The sequence below is a fragment of the Notolepis coatsorum genome (genome assembly GCF_963971535.1).
Source record: "Notolepis coatsorum genome assembly, chromosome: 18".
Taxonomy (NCBI): Eukaryota; Metazoa; Chordata; class Actinopteri; order Aulopiformes; family Paralepididae; genus Notolepis; species Notolepis coatsorum.
The window spans coordinates 103,429,273-103,449,874 of record NC_140182.1 but is presented as its reverse complement, the minus strand read 5'-3'; the positions used below and the strand labels follow the sequence as shown (position 1 = coordinate 103,449,874).

Below are 20,602 nucleotides of genomic sequence, written 5' to 3'. Positions count from 1 at the left end.
AGAGAGAGAGAAGAGCTGGGAGGACAGAGAGACAGACAGATGGATGGAGGACAGACAGAGAGAGAGGAGCTGGGAGGACAGAGAGACAGACAGATGGACGGAGGACAGACAGAGAGAGAGGAGCTGGGAGGACAGAGGGACAGACAGACAGAGAGAGAGAGGAGCTGGGAGGACAGAGGGACAGACAGACGGAGGACAGACAGACGGAGACTAGCGGTTGGCCAGTTCTTCTGACGTCAGGGAAGAGGGAAGGCTGTCCAATGCTCCAATCTCTGAAACGACAGAACACCAGTGTTGTATGTAGAGGTCCTATACTATTTGCATGTTGATTAGAGTTTGTATTCTATTATTCTGTTGCTGTGCACCTGTATGGTATTTTCTTTATAGCAGAAGCTCATTTTAGTCTAGTTAGATTGTTGTACTTGTACAGCATAAAGTATTGTTTCATTTGGCCCTGCAGACTGACAGTGTTGCCTATTGCTATAGTGGTATTATTGTACTGCCTCGTGAAGTAACAATTTAATTCATATAGAAAATTGATTTGATACTAGGTTACACAAATACAGCTGTCGGTCTGAAACACACACACACACACACACTAGATTCATGTGACACACATTTATACACACTCACACACACACACACACACACACTCTGTCTCACATGACCTCTCAGGGACCAGTTTTGGTGTAAACCTGATTAACGACAGACACACACACACATGCGTGTGGCCTCCCAGAGACCAATGTCTGAACCAACACAGGACTAACTGGCTTTAGAGCAATCTGATCAAACACACCCCATGACCAATGGATAGATGACTCACACACTTTCAGCCATCAGAAACCCACCCATCCAGTTGGCCAGTAGTGATAGCCAATTACAGAACAGCGTTAGATTCGGTTTGGGGAAATATAAACCACTCATATTGAACAGTAAGACACGCAGTCTGGAAGAGGCTGTGTCAAGGATGGACCTTTGCTGATGTGCTGTGTAACCTGCTTTGCTTTTGTCTGCTGAATAAATCATATTTTCATCAATTGAGCCATTGTCTCTGAAACCAATCTCCAGTTTGAATTTTTCCTTGGAAACCAGCGCTCTACTCATAGAATAAACGTCACTAGTAGTTAGTTAGTTATCCTGCCCATCCTGTAGTCCTTCTAAAAGGCATTATATAGACTATAGTGCAGCATATTATAGACCTACTGTATGTCATTATATAGACTATAGTTCAGCATGTTAAAGTCCTCTGTATGTAATTATATACTGTTATCCACGGCGCTAATGATGCTAATGATGGAGCATCATTGTTGTGTGATAGTAAAGGGCTAACCTTCTGCATTGTCACATTGAAAGGGTTAACCGGCGGTCGTGTGGCAGTGAAAGGGTTAACAGTGGTGTGTGGTCAGGTCTCTACAGTGGTGTGTGGTCAGGTCCCTACAGTGGTGTGTGGTCAGGTCTCTACAGTGGTGTGTGGTCAGGTCTCTACAGTGGTGTGTGGTCAGCTCCCTACAGTGGTGCGTGGTCAGGTCTCTACAGTGGTGTGTGGTCAGGTCTCTACAGTGATGTGTGGTCAGGTCCCTTTAACAGTGGTGTGTGGTCAGCTCCCTACAGTGGTGTGTGGTCAGGTCTCTACAGTGGTGTGTGGTCAGGTCCCTTTAACAGTGGTGCGTGGTCAGGTCTCTACAGTGGTGTGTGGTCAGGTCTCTACAGTGGTGTGTGGTCAGGTCCCTACAGTGGTGTGTGGTCAGGTCTCTACAGTGGTGTGTGGTCAGCTCCCTACAGTGGTGTGTGGTCAGGTCTCTACAGTGGTGTGTGGTCAGGTCTCTACAGTGGTGCGTGGTCAGGTCTCTACAGTGGTGTGTGGTCAGGTCTCTACAGTGGTGTGTGGTCAGCTCCCTACAGTGGTGTGTGGTCAGGTCTCTACAGTGGTGTGTGGTCAGGTCTCTACAGTGGTGTGTGGTCAGGTCCCTACAGTGGTGTGTGGTCAGGTCCCTACAGTGGTGCGTGGTCAGGTCCCTACAGTGGTGCGTGGTCAGGTCTCTACAGTGGTGTGTGGTCAGGTCTCTACAGTGGTGTGTGGTCAGGTCCCTACAGTGGTGTGTGGTCAGGTCTCTACAGTGGTGCGTGGTCAGGTCCCTACAGTGGTGCGTGGTCAGGTCTCTACAGTGGTGCGTGGTCAGGTATCTACAGTGGTGTGTGGTCAGGTCTCTACAGTGGTGTGTGGTCAGGTCTCTACAGTGGTGCGTGGTCAGGTCTCTACAGTGGTGCGTGGTCAGGTCTCTACAGTGGTGTGTGGTCAGGTCTCTACAGTGGTGTGTGGTCAGCTCCCTACAGTGGTGCATGGTCAGGTATCTACAGTGGTGCGTGGTCAGGTCCCTTTAACAGTGGTGTGTGGTCAGGTCTCTACAGTGGTGTGTGGTCAGGTCTCTACAGTGGTGTGTGGTCAGGTCCCTACAGTGGTGTGTGGTCAGGTCCCTTTAACAGTGGTGCGTGGTCAGGTCCCTACAGTGGTGTGTGGTCAGGTCTCTACAGTGGTGCATGGTCAGGTCCCTACAGTGGTGTGTGGTCAGGTCCCTACAGTGGTGTGTGGTCAGCTCCCTACAGTGGTGTGTGGTCAGGTCCCTACAGTGGTGCATAGTCAGGTCCCTACAGTGATGTGTGGTCAGGTCTCTACAGTGGTGCGTGGTCAGGTCTCTACAGTGGTGTGTGGTCAGGTCTCTACAGTGGTGTGTGGTCAGGTCCCTACAGTGGTGTGTGGTCAGGTCTCTACAGTGGTGTGTGGTCAGGTCTCTACAGTGGTGTGTGGTCAGGTCCCTACAGTGGTGTGTGGTCAGCTCCCTACAGTGGTGCGTGGTCAGGTCTCTACAGTGGTGCGTGGTCAGCTCCCTACAGTGGTGCGTGGTCAGGTCTCTACAGTGGTGTGTGGTCAGGTCTCTACAGTGGTGTGTGGTCAGGTCCCTACAGTGGTGTGTGGTCAGCTCCCTACAGTGGTGTGTGGTCAGGTCCCTACAGTGGTGCGTGGTCAGCTCCCTACAGTGGTGTGTGGTCAGGTCTCTACAGTGGTGTGTGGTCAGGTCCCTACAGTGGTGTGTGGTCAGGTCCCTACAGTGGTGTGTGGTCAGCTCCCTACAGTGGTGTGTGGTCAGGTCTCTACAGTGGTGTGTGGTCAGGTCCCTACAGTGGTGTGTGGTCAGGTCCATACAGTGGTGTGTGGTCAGCTCCCTTTAACAGTGGTGTGTGGTCAGGTCTCTACAGTGGTGTGTGGTCAGGTCCCTACAGTGGTGTGTGGTCAGGTCCCTACAGTGGTGTGTGGTCAGCTCCCTACAGTGGTGTGTGGTCAGGTCTCTACAGTGGTGTGTGGTCAGGTCCCTTTAACAGTGGTGTGTGGTCAGGTCTCTACAGTGGTGTGTGGTCAGGTCCCTACAGTGGTGTGTGGTCAGGTCCCTTTAACAGTGGTGCGTGGTCAGGTCCCTACAGTGGTGCGTGGTCAGGTCCCTTTAACAGTGGTGTGTGGTCAGGTCTATACAGTGGTGTGTGGTCAGGTCTCTACAGTGGTGTGTGGTCAGCTCCCTTTAACAGTGGTGTGTGGTCAGGTCTATACAGTGGTGCGTGGTCAGGTCTCTACAGTGGTGTGTGGTCAGCTCCCTTTAACAGTGGTGTGTGGTCAGGTCGCGTCTATTTGAAGCCCAAACAACTCGTATTTCCGCATTCGAGTTTTGCCCTCTGATTGGCCACTGACCTACGTTATTACGCCCCCCTTATGTACGGCAGTTATCTTCCTCCAAGAACAGCTGTTTCCGTGACTTTAGTTCGCCTCCATGTGCCCTAAAGTAGTTTGCCTCCATGTGCGCTAAAGTTCGCGTAAGTTTATGCCGGTAAATGCCGGTCTGCCACCGCCCTCTACAACAAACAGCCATCAGTCGTTAATTGACTTTTAAATTTTTAGACAGTAGAGATTGAGTACTTTATTATCTAAAGATGGTAAGTTAGAGTGTTGGGTTCATTCATAGTTAAAGACAGTAGAGGTTGAGTACTTTATTGTCTAAAGATGGTAAGTTAGAGTGTTGTGTTCATTCATAGTTAGACATTAGAGGTTGAGTAAATATCTAAAGATAAGTTAGATGTCAATGTTTTGGTTTGTTGTTTGTCTCACTATGCAATTAAAATCTCTCATCCTGCTTTCAGCAAACTCCTATACTTCCTGAGTAACTTGCCCAACACTGCTTAATGGTTGTTTAAATATTTTACATGGGGCACGTATAATCCACAGGGCACATTTACGCACACTGTGACCTAATATGAGAAAGTCCACATTCCAGTTCTACCTTTTTTTTTTAACAAATGTTTTTTATTTACCCCTTTTTTTACATAAAACCGGACACACAATACATTAACAGTAGAAATCCACAATAAATCACAGAAGTATTATTGACATAATAATAACAATAATAGTCCAGTACTTAAATCAAAATAAATGTAGATTAAAAGATTTACCCATAATAAATACAATACAATACATATGCTCTTGCTCGCTCTTCCCCCCCCCCCCCCCCCCAGGACCCCCTCTTGGCCAATCCATCCATTATTCCGTTTAACACCAGGAATTACAAATTCATATGCTAACCTTTATCCTCTCCACCACATCTAACCAGATTGCTATGCTGGCTTCATTAACACCTAAAATTCGTGCGGTAGATATCTCTAGATAAATCACATCGAGATAGGTAAGAACCCATACCTTCCGGCACATTTTATCCGGTTGAATCCAGCATGATGCTATCAGCTTTTTAGCAGCCGTGAGACCGGACAAAATTAGTATCTTTAACTGTATAGAGGCTGCTAACTGAGAAACATCATTCAACAACAATACAGAAGGCAGTACAGGTATGGTCAGAAATAAAAATTCTGATAATTGCGTGGTTACTTCTTCCCAGAATATCTTAATAGGAGGGCATTCCCAATACATATTCATAAATGTACCAATATCACAGTTTAAACATAAGGTGCATCGAGAGTCTTGTTTAAGCCCCATTAGGTGCAAACGTCTAGGAGTTAAGTAAGTCCTATGAATAAAATTAAGATTAATCTGTTGATGATCCGGGTTGCGTGATGAAAGCCGTACGTTTGCCCAAACTTCATCCCAATCAAAATCTACTTCCAAGTTTGGTATATCCTTCCTCCAGACTAAGTCTAGAGGAAGGACCTCATATGAGGACGTAAGTAAGTGACGATAAAAATCAGAGACGAAGCCTCTCGATGTCTCCTTTCCATAAAATAATTTGTGATATCTGTGGTGCTCAAGTGGCACCTTTAATGGAACTCCATGGGCCCTTAAAGCTGCTCTTAATTGTAGATAGAAAGGTTAAATTTGTTAGATATATCTTTAAAGGTGCAAAAACCCCGGTCGTTGAAGACATCCCCCAATGTATGTATGCCCTTCTTTTCCCATTTGGTAAATCTGATAGGTTGTTGTGCAATAAGGAGTGAATTGTTATTAAATAGGGGAGAATGACTATGCCATTCATGTTGGTTAGTAAATTTGTTCTGTGTGTCACGCCATATCCGAATCACATGTGTAATAAGAGGGCCAAATTTCAAGTTGCATTGCTTAATTGATAAGTTGGTGTATACTATATCCTGCAGTCTATGTGGTGCCACTATGTTCTCCTCTAATGGTCTCCAGGATACAGATGCTTGAGAATCAAACCAGGTGATCAGTGGTCTTAACGAGAAAGCTTTAAAATAGTAGCTGAAGTCTGGGAATGCTAAACCCCTGTCAGCTTTATTTCTCTGTGCATTGGATCTTTTTATTTGTGGAGGTTTATTGTTCCAAATAAATTTATATGCTGCAGATTGTAGTTTTTGCGAGTAACCAACTGAAAAAGTTGATTCTAGGCAAAACATCCATCTTAACTATTGATGCTCGGGCCTGTACTGAGTTTTTTAGTTTTGACCACCTGCCGAAGTCGTTTGTGATCCTATCTAGGAATCCGGTATAATTATACTTCACCGTTTGGCAAATAGTGCAAAATATTTCAACTCCAAGACATCTAAAGTGTTCTACCATTGGTATATTTACTGGGAGTGAGGTAGCCTTCGCAGTCACATTAAGTGGAAGGAAGGCCGATTTCGGCCAGTTTATCTTAAATCCCGATAGATTGCCAAAATCATCTATTACCTTGAGAAGAGTGAGGTAGTGAGGTGGTAGGGTTTTGCATGAACATTATTACATCGTCCGCATAGAAACTGATATGATTCTGTGTGCCCTTAATTGAGATCGGCTCTATGGATTGGGATTGTCTTATATACTGTGCCAGAGGTTCTAGAGATAGAGCAAACAGTCCGGGACTAAGAGGACAACCCTGTCTGGACGAACGCGACACAGGGAAGTTTGGGGAGGTGAATTTCCCTGTTATAATCATGGCCGACGGATCTGTGTATAGGTCTTTGATCATATTAATAAATCCATCTCCTAACCCCATCCTTCCAAGTACTGCCCATAAATAAGACCATTCCAACCTATCAAAGGCCTTCATCGCATCCAAGGATAATACAGCTACAGGAGGTACAGCTTCCTTGCTGGCATCTATCACATGCAGTAACCGTCTAATATTATCTGTGATCAGGCGGCCTCTTATGAAGCCTGTCTGATCAAGATGAACTAAAGATGTCATATGCTTTTGAAGTCTGATGGTTAGTACCTTAGCGTACAGCTTAATATCGGTTCAGAGGAGGCTTAAGGGTCTATAACTACCACAGTCGGTGGGGTCTTTGTCTTTTTTAAGGAGGACAGTTATAAGTGCCATATTAACGTCCCTGGAGAAGTTCCCCTCTTTGATTGAGTATAAAATCATGTCAAGTAATAGGGGTCCAATTACATCCCAACATGAGAGGTACAGTTCTGGTGGAATACCATCCCATCCAGGGGCCTTACCACTTTGCAATTCAGATATAGCCTCCCTAAGTTCCTCTAGTGTAATAGGTGCATCTAACCGTTTAGCGTCTTCCTCTGAAATTTTAGATAGGTTAATTTGATCAAGAAATAAATCCAGTTTATTATGATCGAATACCACTTCTGACTTGTATAGGTTAGAGTAAAACGCACTAAAAATCTCGTTGATTTTCTTGGGGTCTGTAACAAGTCCCTGTTGGTCCTTAATAGCGGGTATATCAGCAAATTGTGCATTGGATCGTATCTTCATAGCTAGTAGGTGACTCGGTTTAGAGCCATGAAAGTAATAATGTTGTCTTGTACTGCGTATTTGAAATTCAGATTGTTGTCTTAAAATGGAGTTAATCTCTTTTTTTAACACTTTGATTTGAGACTCCAATTGACATGAGTAGTTGCGTTGTAAAGAGGAGAACAACAACGAGTGTAGCATTTCCAGTTCTACCAATTTGGATTGACGTTTCTTGCGGAGGTTGGAGGCAAAGATAGTAGTGTTTTCCTTAATAAAACCCTTTACCGATCTCCATAACATTCTGGGGTCTTGTACCAAACCCGCATTAATCTGCAGGAAATCATTTCGTTTAATGTTGAATTGTAAATTGAATTCAGTGTTTTTCAACAGTGTCGGGTTAAAACGCCATCTTGGGGCTTGGGAAGTCATTCTACTAAAAAAGCCCTTTAGGAGTAAATAGCTGTGATCTGATAGGGCACTGGGTACCAATTACACGTCAAAGCTATCAAATAGTCTAGGGGAAGCAAAAACATAATCTATTCTAGAAAATGTCTTGTGTCTTGCTGAGAAAAAAGAGTACTCTCTGGCCGTTGGGTTGAGTAGTCGCCACAGATAATTTACACCTGTATCCTTGGCCCAAGCCTGTAATGCATTAGAGGCCTGTTTCTGATCATTGGAAGTGGTGATATTAGATTTATCAATCAAGGGATCTCAGATGGCATTAAAATCCGCACCAGTTATAAATGAATACTCAGGTAGATCCAACATTGTTCTAGTGAGCGTAGCGTAGAAGTTAGCATCGTAAAGATTAGGGGCGTAAGCAGCTACCAAAGCGATTTTCCTGTTACTGTATTCTATCTTAGCAATGGTTACTCGTCCGTCTGCATCAGACCATACGTCCAACAATTTAATATTCAGCTTTCGTTTCACAACTATAGCTATACCACGAGATCTAGTTCCAAAAGATGAGTAGCTTATGTTTTGATATATTTTATCCGCCAGCTTACCATTGTCAGCCAATATAAGGTGCATTTAGCTTAAAAGAGCCACATCAACCTGTTTGTTTTTTATCAATGTAAGCACGCATTTGCGTTTATGTTGCATGTTTAGACCCCCAGTATTCCAAATCAATATATTCAAACTAGCCATAATCTAAACATGTTGCAGTATTTCTGTGTGTAATTCGTCTGGAGTAACGATTCATAATAGATATATATCCAACTATTGAGGTCCTGTTGAGAGCCGTGCTTGAGCATGATAACAAACATATAGAAGACACATACATATAATCCCCTATCCCCATTTCCCTCCCTCCCTTTAAAGTACACGACCAGTCTGCCCAAAACGAGCAATTCATCCTTAACTTTCCTATGCAAATTGCCATAGGATCTAAAACTATCTATTCTACCATTAGTAGAATGTCAACAGTGGCTTGGCCACTCTCCCGTTAAATAAAAAGGAGATATGAAAATAAAATTTAAAATAAAAATAAAAATATGCCTCAAATATCAAAGTATATTCACTTAAACCTTATACGAACTTGTGTAAGTTAAAACACACTGAAGAATAAAAAAGAGGTATTGGACTAAATTAGAGAAACCTCAAAGAGTATAGAACATTTACTCAAATCTTAAAAGAACTTTGCTAAGTTTAAACATCTGGATGAAATAAAATGGAAAAGTAGTGGAGCTATTGCGAAATGATAAGAAGGTTTTTAAATACGTATATGCAGTTCGTCCCCCAAGCCAGGGGTGGGCGATGTTCCGCTGTGAAGACTGTTGTTCCTCCGGAGGTGGTCTAAGCTGTGTGTATAGTCACAGAATGTTGTTAATGTTCCAGAACATTCAATATGTCACAGAACGTTATTAAAATTCCAGCATATTCCAATATGTCACAGACCGTTGTTAGAGTTCCAGAATATTCCAATATGTCAGCAACAGAAAAGTGTACCCACACAGGGGAAACCTCAGGCCCCACACAATGAATTGCATAAAACTCATAGATCTAGCCGGCCCAGATATAGCGAACCATTAAAATAATACGATATCCAGCATCAAATATTAACCTATTTATAAATCAAGGTTACAAAATGTATTTGACGCCGTTTGGTGTTAAAGCCATAACACAGTGATCAGGAAAAAAAGGAAAGCCTATCCTTCACGTAGTGGGTCCTGCATGTAGTTCTCAGCGTCTTTAGGCGAGGAGAGATGAACCCTCCGTCCGTCTTTATCGACGATGGAAAGCTTTGCAGGATACCACAGTGTGGGCTTGAGACCTTTCTCATAAAGTAGAGACATCGCTGGCTTGTAACAGGCTTGTAGAATCACAACTTCACAGCAATAATCCTTGTAGAAATAAACTGGTTTCCCGTTGTATTTCAGAATACCCTTCATCTTCCGTGCCTCCCGAATAATCATATCTCTTGTTCCAATTTGACGTAGGCTAGCAATAACCACCCTAGGTTTGTTGTTGCTGTTAATTCGGGATCCAATTCTGTAGCACTGATCCACTTCAGGTGGCATAGAGAGGATACCCGATCCCAGGATTTCAAGTAACACTGCCGCAAACGAGGTATTGTACACAGCTCACTGACTCATCCAGACCCACTATACGGATATTCAATCTACGGGAATGGTATTCGAGTTCGAATATCTTAGCCGTTAGCTTCTCGTTGTTTTCATCTATCTTAGCCGTTAGCTTCTCGTTGTAGTCATATATAGCTCAGTCGACCACATCGAATCTCTGCGTGTGTTCATCCAAGGTGGCTTCCACTGCAACAGTACGTTCGATATGTTCACCAGCCGCTGTCTCTTCGATTTTGGTATCGATAGAATCTTTGATAGCGTCAACCTTATCAGTTAAGGTCTTTATTAGCTTAGCAAGAAAATCTATATCGGCGGAGGTGGTGGGGACGGTGTAAGAGGTGGCAGTCTCAGCTGTTTTTGTCTCGATATCTCTTGCTCTGTCACGCACGGAACCCGTATCCACAATCGGATCGTCTGCAGTTGATTTAGTTCCCGGTTTCTCTTTCCTTGGTGCCATCTTGATTCTTTCAGTCAATATAGTTAGTTGAAGATCTCAGTTGATATATACGTCAAGGTTTAAACGCATTGGTGGTGTAAAAAGAGGCTTTTAAAAGCAAAATAAAAATAACGGGAGAGGAGCTCCCGACTTAATGCGACTTACTCCATTCTCGAGCTAAACCGGAAGTCTCCAGTTCTACTTTTGTTTTGATGTGAAAAGGGATGGTGCACTTAGCACTGACTGAGAAAGTAAACATTACAGTTCTACTTTATAAAATGCTAATTGTAAATATGTTTGTCAATGTTAATAATATGCGAAAGTCCACATTACAGTTCTACTTTTGTTTTGATGTGAAAAGTGATGCTGCATAAGATGACTGCACTTAGCACTGACTGAGAAAGTAAGTGTACTGCCCATGAAATTGGCATTCATAGATTGTAAATATGTTTGTCAATGTTAATAATATGCAAACGTCCACATTACAGTTCTACTTTTGTTTTGATGTGAAAAGTGATGCTGCATAAGATGACTGCACTTAGCACTGACTGAGAAAGTAATTGTACTGCCCATAGTCCTCTAGACTCACAGAGGTGCAGCTGAGAGTGTCGTTTCTTGACTCTCAGCTGAGAGTGTAGTTTCTTAAAATTGTCAAGCTACAATATTATAAAATACAATATTATAAAATCCTGTCAGGAATTGTGCCTCAAAGCATGAATGAACCGGCATTTAATACAGAGGTGCCCTTTACTATCACACAACCGACGGCGATGCTCCAACATTAGCATCATTATCTCCGCTGATTATGTGATAGTAAAGGGCTAACATTCTGTATTGTCACAGTGAAAGGGTTAACCGGCTGTCGTGTGGCAGTGAAACAGTGGTCTATGGTCAGCTCAGAGCATTTGTAACTTGAGTTGTTTGGATTTGGGGGAGTGGAACTGACCTTTCAGTTTGAGGTAGGACAGGAAGTCGATGACTGTGTGAATAATGTCTTCATCTGCTGTCCTCAACAATCCTAGAGAGAGACAACATCAAAGAGACTTTAATAATGGCATCACAATCTATAGCCACCGAGATGACATGGCTGAACGGTACGCAAGCTAACCCTTGGGTCTGAAACGACTGGTGAAAATGGTTGTTTATAAAGTGACATAGCGTGATGGTGGTGGAGTGTGGAGTCTCATCCCACAATTAATCCTGGCGATGTCGTCCCATTCATTTAAGTACAGGAAAACAACCACCTGTCAGCGTATCTGTGTTACCAAGGCGACAGGCTGTCAGTGTATCTGTGTTACCAGGGCGACAGGCTGTCAGTGTATCTGTGTTACCAAGGCGACAGGCTGTCAGTGTATCTGTGTTACCAAGGCGACAGGCTGTCAGTGTATCTGTGTTACCAGGGCAACAGGCTGTCAGTGTATCTGTGTTACCAGGGCGACAGGCTGTCAGTGTATCTGTGTTACCAGGGCGACAGGCTGTCAGTGTATCTGTGTTACCAGGGCGACAGGCTGTCAGTGTATCTGTGTTACCAGGGCAACAGGCTGTCAGTGTATCTGTGTTACCAGGGCGACAGGCTGTCAGTGTATCTGTGTTACCAGGGCGACAGGCTGTCAGTGTATCTGTGTTACCAGGGCGACAGGCTGTCAGTGTATCTGTGTTACCAGGGCGACAGGCTGTCAGTGTATCTGTGTTACCAGGGCGACAGGCTGTCAGTGTATCTGTGTTACCAGGGCGACAGGCTGTCAGTGTATCTGTGTTACCAGGGCGACAGGCTGTCAGTGTATCTGTGTTACCAGGGCGACAGGCTGTCAGTGTATCTGTGTTACCAAGGCGACAGGCTGTGAGTGTAGGTACTGGGGTTTTCGTATTGAAGTTTAGCTCCATGTGCACTAGGCTTGTTGACAGCAAGGAGAGCCGTTGGCTTGTACAGAAAAATGCAGAAATGGTCTTTTTCATTTACTTTAACGTGACGTGAATTCATTGCAGGTTGAGAGAGGAGACCTGGGAGGTTTGTGTTCAGACCCAGGGAGGAGCTAGCTTGTGTTCAGACCAGGGAAGGGCTAGCTTGTGTTCAGACCAGGGAAGAGCTAGCTTGTGTTCAGACCAGGGAAGAGCTAGCTTGTGTTCAGACCAGAGAAGAGCTAGCTTGTGTTCAGACCCAGAAGAGCTAGCTTGTGTTCAGACCAGAGAAGAGCTAGCTTGTGTTCAGACTAGGGAGGAGCTAGCTTGTGTTCAGACCAGGGAGGAGCTAGCTTGTGTTCAGACCAGGGAAGAGCTAGTTTGTGTTCAGACCAGAGAAGAGCTAGCTTGTGTTCAGACCAGGGAAGGGCTAGCTTGTGTTCAGACCAGGGAAGAGCTAGCTTGTGTTTAGACTAGGGAGGAGCTAGCTTGTGTTCAGACCAGGGAGGAGCTAGTTTGTGTTCAGACCAGGGAGGAGCTAGTTTGTGTTCAGACCAGGGAGGAGCTAGCTTGTGTTCATACCAGGGAAGAGCTAGCTTGTGTTCAGACCAGGGAGGAGCTAGCTTGTGTTCAGACCAGGGAGGAGTTAGCTTGTGTTCAGACCAGGGAGGAGCTAGCTTGTGTTCAGACCAGGGAGGAGCTAGCTTGTGTTCAGACCAGGGAAGAGCTACTAGCTTTTGTTCAGACCAGAGAAGAGCTAGCTTGTGTTCAGACCAGGGAGGAGCTAGCTTGTGTTCAGACCAGGGAGGAGTTAGCTTGTGTTCAGACCAGGGAGGACTAGCTTGTGTTCAGACCAGGGAGGAGTTAGCTTGTGTTCAGACTCAGAGAAGAGCTAGCTTGTGTTCAGACCCAGAAGAGCTTGTGTTCAGACCAGGGAAGTGTTAGCTTGTGTTCAGACCAGGGAAGAGCTAGCTTGTGTTCAGACCAGGGAAGAGCTAGCTTGTGTTCAGACCCAAGGAAGAGCTAGCTTGTGTTCAGACCAGGGAGTCTATGCTTGTGTTCAGACCCAGAAGAGCTAGCTTGTGTTCAGACCAGAGAAGAGCTAGCTTGTGTTCAGACCAGAGAAGAGCTAGCTTGTGTTCAGACCAGAGAAGAGCTAGCTTGTGTTCAGACTCAGAGAAGAGCTAGCTTGTGTTCAGACCAGGGAGGAGCTAGCTTGTGTTCAGACCAGGGAAGAGCTAGCTTGTGTTCAGACCAGAGAAGAGCTAGCTTGTGTTCAAACTCAGAGAAGAGCTAGCTTGTGTTCAGACCAGGGAAGAGCTAGCTTGTGTTCAGACCAGTGAAGAGCTAGCTTGTGTTCAGACCAGGGAAGAGCTAGCTTGTGTTCAGACCAGAGAAGGGCTAGCTTGTGTTCAGACCAGAGAAGAGCTAGCTTGTGTTCAGACCAGGGTAGAGTTAGCTTGTGTTCAGACTCAGGGAAGAGCTAGCTTGTGTTCAGACCAGGGTAGAGTTAGCTTGTGTTCAGACCAGGGAGGAGCTAGCTTGTGTTCAGACCAGGGAAGAGCTAGCTTGTGTTCAGACCAGGGAAGAGCTAGCTTGTGTTCAGACCAGGGTAGAGTTAGCTTGTGTTCAGACTCAGGGAAGAGCTAGCTTGTGTTTAGACCAGTGAAGAGCTAGCTTGTGTTCAGACCAGGGAGGAGCTAGCTTGTGTTCAGACTATGAGAAGAGCTAGCTTGTGTTCAGACCAGGGAAGAGCTAGCTTGTGTTCAGACCAGGGAAGAGCTAGCTTGTGTTCAGACCAGGGAAGAGCTAGCTTGTGTTCAGACTCAGAGAAGAGCTAGCGTGTGTTCAGACCAGGGAAGAGCTAGCTTGTGTTCAGACCAGGGAAGAGCTAGCTTGTGTTTAGACCAGGGAGGAGCTAGCTTGTGTTCAGACCAGGGAAGTGCTAGCTTGTGTTCAGACCAGAGAAGAGCTAGCTTGTGTTCAGACCAGGGAGGAGCTAGCTTGTGTTCAGACCAGGGAAGCGCTAGCTTGTGTTCAGACCAGGGAGGAGCTAGCTTGTGTTCAGACCAGGGAGGAGCTAGCTTGTGTTCAGACCAGAGAAGAGCTAGCTTGTGTTCAGACCAGGGAGGAGTTAGCTTGTGTTCAGACCAGGGAAGCGCTAGCTTGTGTTCAGACCAGAGAAGAGCTAGCTTGTGTTCAGACCAGGGAGGAGTTAGCTTGTGTTCAGACCAGGGAAGCGCTAGCTTGTGTTCAGACAAGGGAGGAGCTAGCTTGTGTTCAGACCAGGGAGGAGCTAGCTTGTGTTCAGACCAGGGAAGAGTTAGCTTGTGTTCAGACCAGGGAGGAGCTAGCTTGTGTTCAGACCAGGGAGGAGCTAGCTTGTGTTCAGACCAGGGTAGAGTTAGCTTGTGTTCAGACTCAGAGAAGAGCTAGCGTGTGTTCAGACCAGGGAAGAGCTAGCTTGTGTTCAGACCAGGGAAGAGCTAGCTTGTGTTCAGACTCAGAGAAGAGCTAGCTTGTGTTCAGACCAGGGAAGAGCTAGCTTGTGTTCAGACCAGGGAGGAGCTAGCTTGTGTTCAGACCAGGGAGGAGCTAGTTTGTGTTCAGACCAGGGAGGAGCTAGTTTGTGTTCAGACCAGGGAGGAGCTAGCTTGTGTTCAGACCAGAGAAGAGCTAGCTTGTGTTCAGACCCAGAAGAGCTTGTGTTCAGACCCAGAAGAGCTAGCTTGTGTTCAGACCAGGGAGGAGCTAGTTTGTGTTCAGACCAGGGAAGAGCTAGCTTGTGTTCAGACCAGGGAAGAGCTAGCTTGTGTTCAGACCAGAGAAGAGCTAGCTTGTGTTCAGACCCAGAAGAGCTTGTGTTCAGACCCAGAAGAGCTAGCTTGTGTCAGACCAGGGAGGAGCTAGCTTGTGTTCAGACTCAGGGAAGAGCTAGCTTGTGTTCAGACCCAGAAGAGCTAGCTTGTGTTCAGACTCAGAGAAGAGCTAGCTTGTGTTCAGACCAGGGAAGAGATAGCTTGTGTTCAGACTCAGAGAAGAGCTAGCTTGTGTTCAGACCAGAGAAGAGCTAGCTTGTGTTCAGACCCAGAAGAGCTAGCTTGTTTTGTTCAGACTCAGGGAAGTGCTAGCTTGTTGTGTTCAGACTCAGGGAAGAGCTAGCTTGTGTTCAGACCAGGGATGAGCTAGTTTGTGTTCAGACTCAGAGAAGAGCTAGCTTGTTGTGTTTAGACCAGGGAGGAGCTAGCTTGTGTTCAGACCAGAGAAGAGCTAGTTTGTGTTCAGACTCAGAGAAGAGCTAGCTTGTTGTGTTTAGACTCAGGGAAGAGCTAGCTTGTGTTCAGACCAGAGAAGAGCTAGCTTGTTGTGTTCAGACCAGAGAAGAGCTAGCTTGTGTTCAGACCAGATAAGAGCTAGCTTGTTGTGTTCAGACTCAGGGAAGAGCTAGCTTGTTGTGTTCAGACTCAGGGAAGGGCTAGCTTGTGTTCAGACCAGAGATGAGCTAGCTTGTGTTCAGACTCAGGGAAGTGCTAGCTTGTTGTGTTCAGACCCAGAGAAAAGATAGCTTGTTGTGTTCAGACTCAGGGAAGAGCTAGCTTGTGTTCAGACCCAGAGAAAAGATAGCTTGTTGTGTTCAGACTCAGGGATGAGCTAGCTTGTGTTCAGACCAGAGAAGAGCTAGCTTGTGTGTTCAGACTCAGGCAAGAGCTAGCTTGTGTTCAGACCAGGGAGGAGCTAGCTTGTGTTCAGACCAGGGAAGGGCTAACTTGTGTTCAGACTCAGAGAAGAGCTAGCTTGTGTTCAGACTCAGAGAAGAGCTAGCTTGTTGTGTTCAGACTCAGGCAAGAGCTAGCTTGTGTTCAGACCACGGAAGAGCTAGCTTGTGTTCAGACCCAGAAGAGCTCTTCTGGGTCTGAACACAAGCTAGCCCTTCCCTGGTCTGAACACACGCTAGCTCTTCTCTGAGTCTGAACACAAGCTAGCTCCTCCCTGGTCTGAACACAAGCTAGCTCTTCTGGGTCTGAACACAAGCTAGCTCTTCTCTGGTCTGAACACAAGCTAGCTCTTCTGGGTCTGAACACAAGCTAGCTCCTCCCTGGTCTGAACACAAGCTAGCTCTTCTGGGTCTGAACACAAGCTAGCCCTTCCCTGGTCTGAACACAAGCTAGCTCCTCCCTGGTCTGAACATAAGCTAGTAGCCCTTCTGGGTCTGAACACAAGCTAGCTCCTCCCTGGTCTGAACACAAGCTAGCTCCTCTCTGGTCTGAACACAAGCTAGCTCTTTTCTGGTCTGAACACAAGCTAGCTCTTCTGGGTCTGAACACAAGCTAGCTCTTCTCTGGTCTGAACACAAGCTAGCTCTTCTCTGGTCTGAACACAAGCTAGCTCTTCTCTGGTCTGAACACAAGCTAGCTCTTCTGGGTCTGAACACAAGCTAGCTCTTCTGGGTCTGAACACAAGCTAGCTCTTCCCTGGTCTGAACACAAGCTAGCTCTTCCCTGAGTCTGAACACAAGCTAGCTCCTCCCTGGTCTGAACACAAGCTAGCTTGTGTTCAGACCAGGGAGGAGCTAGCTTGTGTTCAGACCCAGAAGAGCTAGCTTGTGTTCAGACCAGAGAAGAGCTAGCTTGTGTTCAGACCCAGAACTAGCTTGTGTTCAGACCAGGGAGGAGCTAGCTTGTGTTCAGACCAGGGAGGAGCTAGCTTGTGTTCAGACCAGGGAGGAGCTAGCTTGTGTTCAGACCAGGGAGGAGCTAGCTTGTGTTCAGACCAGGGAGGAGCTAGCTTGTGTTCAGACCAGGGAGGAGCTAGCTTGTGTTCAGACTGGTGAGTCAGGCTGCAGCTCAAACCTCATTCCAACTCCAAACCCAACTAAGCCTGTACCTCAAGACACAACGCCTTGTCCAAAAGTAATTGTTGATGTTTTGACTGTTTTTAACTGGTATTTTGATTTAGTTTCTGTTGGATGTCTTGAAGGCAAACCAACCAATCCCTCATTCTGAACACTAGAGTTGTTATTTCATCATAATTTCTTGAGATATGCTGAGTATGCCTGGTTCTTCAGGATGAAATATTTAACTATTATTAGTACTAGTGTTATGATTGCTATTATTCTGGAAGTAAATTATAAGGCTCTATTTAAACATTGTTGTCTGGCATGATGTTGACTAGTCCTGAACCCAGGCTCTATTTAAACATATGTGCTGTGTTTATATATTTGTTGTTGTTATATATTTGTTGTGTTTATAATATATTTGCTGTGTTTATATATTTGCTGTGCTTATATATGTGCTGTGTTTATATATTTATTGTGCTTATATATTGGCTGTGTTTATATATGTGTTGTGTTTATATATTTGCTGTGTTTATATATTTATTGTCGTTAAATATTTGCTGTGTTTATATATTTGCTGTGTTTATATATTTGTGTATTTATATATTTGTTGTGTTTATATATTTGCTGTGTTTATATATTTGCTGTGTTTATATATTTGTTGTGTTTATATATTTGCTGTGTTTATATATTTGCTGTGTTTATATATTTGTTGTGTTTATATATTTGCTGTGTTTATATATTTGCTGTGTTTATATATTTGTTGTGTTTATATATTTGCTGTGTTTATATATTTGCTGTGTTTATATATTTGCTGTGTTTATATATTTGTTGTGTTTATATATTTGCTTGTGTTTATATATTTGTGTTGTGTTACGAGGTGTGTGATAGGAGGACCTGTGTTGTGTTACGAGGTGTGTGATAGGAGGACCTGTGTTGTGTTACGAGGTGTGTGATAGGACGACCTGTGTTGTGTTACGAGGTGTGTGATAGGAGGACCTGTGTTGTGTTACGAGGTGTGTGATAGGAGGACCTGTGTTGTGTTACGAGGTGTGTGATAGGACGACCTGTGTTGTGTTACGAGGTGTGTGATAGGAGGACCTGTGTTGTGTTACGAGGTGTGTGATAGGACGACCTGTGTTGTGTTACGAGGTGTGTGATAGGAGGACCTGTGTTGTGTTACGAGGTGTGTGATAGGAGGACCTGTGTTGTGTTACGAGGTGTGTGATAGGAGGACCTGTGTCGTGTTACGAGGTGTGTGATAGGAGGACCTGTGTTGTGTTACGAGGTGTGTGATAGGAGGACCTGTGTCGTGTTACGAGGTGTGTGATAGGAGGACCTGTGTCGTGTTACGAGGTGTGTGATAGGAGGACCTGTGTTGTGTTACGAGGTGTGTGATAGGACGACCTGTGTTGTAGTCTTCATCCTGGACCATGTTCCTCTTGCCAGCCAGACCACTTTTGTCTCCTAGCGACCGATGTCCGTCAATCCCATCTGGACAATGAAGATTATTCCAAATCAACACAGCCAATCACATCAGTAGGTGGGTGAAGCAAGCAGGTGACAGTATTGAATGCTAGGCTGCTTTCCATTCAGTCAATTGAAAACGGAACCGGAATCGAGATCCAGAGACAAATGTTTCAGCATTTGAATCCACTTTCTGAACCGACTGAGAGGAAGATCCAGCTTTTTATCAAACCTCTCAGAGTAGCTGCTGTCCACTCACTGAGTAGAGGAAGTATGATGATGATGATGATGATGATGATGATGATGATGATGATGATGATGATGATGATGATGATGATGATGATGATGATGATGATGATGACACTCATCATCATCATCATCATCATCATCATCATCATTGTTGTTGTCGTCATAGTAATAGTGTGTATAGTCAAAGTCATTCCTCCCAACAGTTAATAACAATATCTATAGTCAAAGTCATTCCTCCCAACAGTTAATAACAATATCTATAGTCAAAGTCATTCCTCCCAACAGTTAATAACAATATCTATAGTCAAAGTCATTCCTCCCAACAGTTAATAACAATAGCTATAGTCAAAGTCATTCCTCCCAACAGTTAATAACAATATCTATAGTCAAAGTCATTCCTCCCAACAGTTAATAACAATATCTATAGTCAAAGTCATTCCTCCCAACAGTTAATAACAATATCTATAGTCAAAGTCATTCCTCCCAACAGTTAATAACAATATCTATAGTCAAAGTCATTCCTCCCAACAGTTAATAACAATAGCTATAGTCAAAGTCATTCCTCCCAACAGTTAATAACAATATCTATAGTCAAAGTCATTCCTCCCAACAGTTAATAACAATATCTATAGTCAAAGTCATTCCTCCCAACAGTTAATAACAATATCTATAGTCAAAGTCATTCCTCCCAACAGTTAATAACAATATCTATAGTCAAAGTCATTCCTCCCAACAGTTAATAACAATATCTATAGTCAAAGTCATTCCTCCCAACAGTTAATAACAATATCTATAGTCAAAGTCATGCCTCCCAACAGTTAATAACAATATCTATAGTCAAAGTCATGCCTCCCAACAGTTAATAACAATACCTATAGTCAAAGTCATTCCTCCCAACAGTTAATAACAATATCTATAGTCAAAGTCATGCCTCCCAACAGTTAATAACAATATCTATAGTCAAAGTCATTCCTCCCAACAGTTAATAACAATATCTATAGTCAAAGTCATTCCTCCCAACAGTTAATAACAATATCTATAGTCAAAGTAATTCCTCCCAACAGTTAATAACAATATCTATAGTCAGTCATGCCTCCTAGAGTCAATAACAATATCTATAGTCAGTCATTCCTCCAATAATAACGAAGAGCTTCAAGAGGTTTTTGAGTAAAGAAAATACAAAAACATGAAATGTAAAACAAGATATTATTGAATAGAATAAGACATTAATATAAATAATACTAACTAAAATGAACAACTCTGAGAGGTTTAACAGAGGCACGTGCACACCCACACACACACAAACACACACACGCACACACACACACCACACACACACACACACACACACACACACACACACATACACACACACACACACACACACACACACACACACACACACACACACACACACACACACACACACACACACACACACACACACACACACACACACACACACACATACAAACACACACACCAACACACACACAAACACACACACACACACAAACACAAACACACACACACACCAACACACACACAAACACACACACACAAACACACACTCTTAGCTGTCCATCGTGTTCAATGATGACGCTTGCTCCAGGGATGGGGTGAGGGGGGGGGGGGGGTTAGCGATGCTGCCGCTGGTGCCACTTCTCGTGGGCGTTGAGTCCGATCCTTGAGCCGCACACCCGTCCACAGATGGTGCAAGGGAAGCCAGATACCTGGGGGATGCCAGCCGCCCGCTGGTGTCATTGCGTGCGCCTCTCAGTTCTTCGGTCTTGGTTCGTTTGGTGTATTTGGGAAACTGCAGTGGCACAAGTGACTTGCCAGGCTGATCTGTCGAGTGCCAAAGTTTCAAGCTGTGTGATGTTTGCACACTTTAGGAGGTCCCTGGTGTCGTCCTTAAAGCGTCTCTTTTGGCCTCCAGCAGCCCGCT

The 20,602-nt window shown here is 44.6% G+C and overlaps 1 protein-coding gene across 1 annotated transcript in view; it reads right to left on the bottom strand.

Moving 5' to 3' along the window:
• Positions 1-210: 210 nt before the first annotated feature.
• The window catches only part of gal (galanin/GMAP prepropeptide), a gene marked incomplete at both ends in the record, with an annotated part of 65,533 nt that continues 45,141 nt past the window's right edge, over positions 211-20,602 (bottom strand). Inside the window, 3 exons of the mRNA XM_084334926.1 lie at positions 211-272; positions 11,152-11,223; positions 18,346-18,432. Of these exons, the coding sequence (XP_084191052.1) occupies positions 211-272; positions 11,152-11,223; positions 18,346-18,432 (221 nt within the window). The remainder of the gene's footprint in view (positions 273-11,151; positions 11,224-18,345; positions 18,433-20,602) is intronic.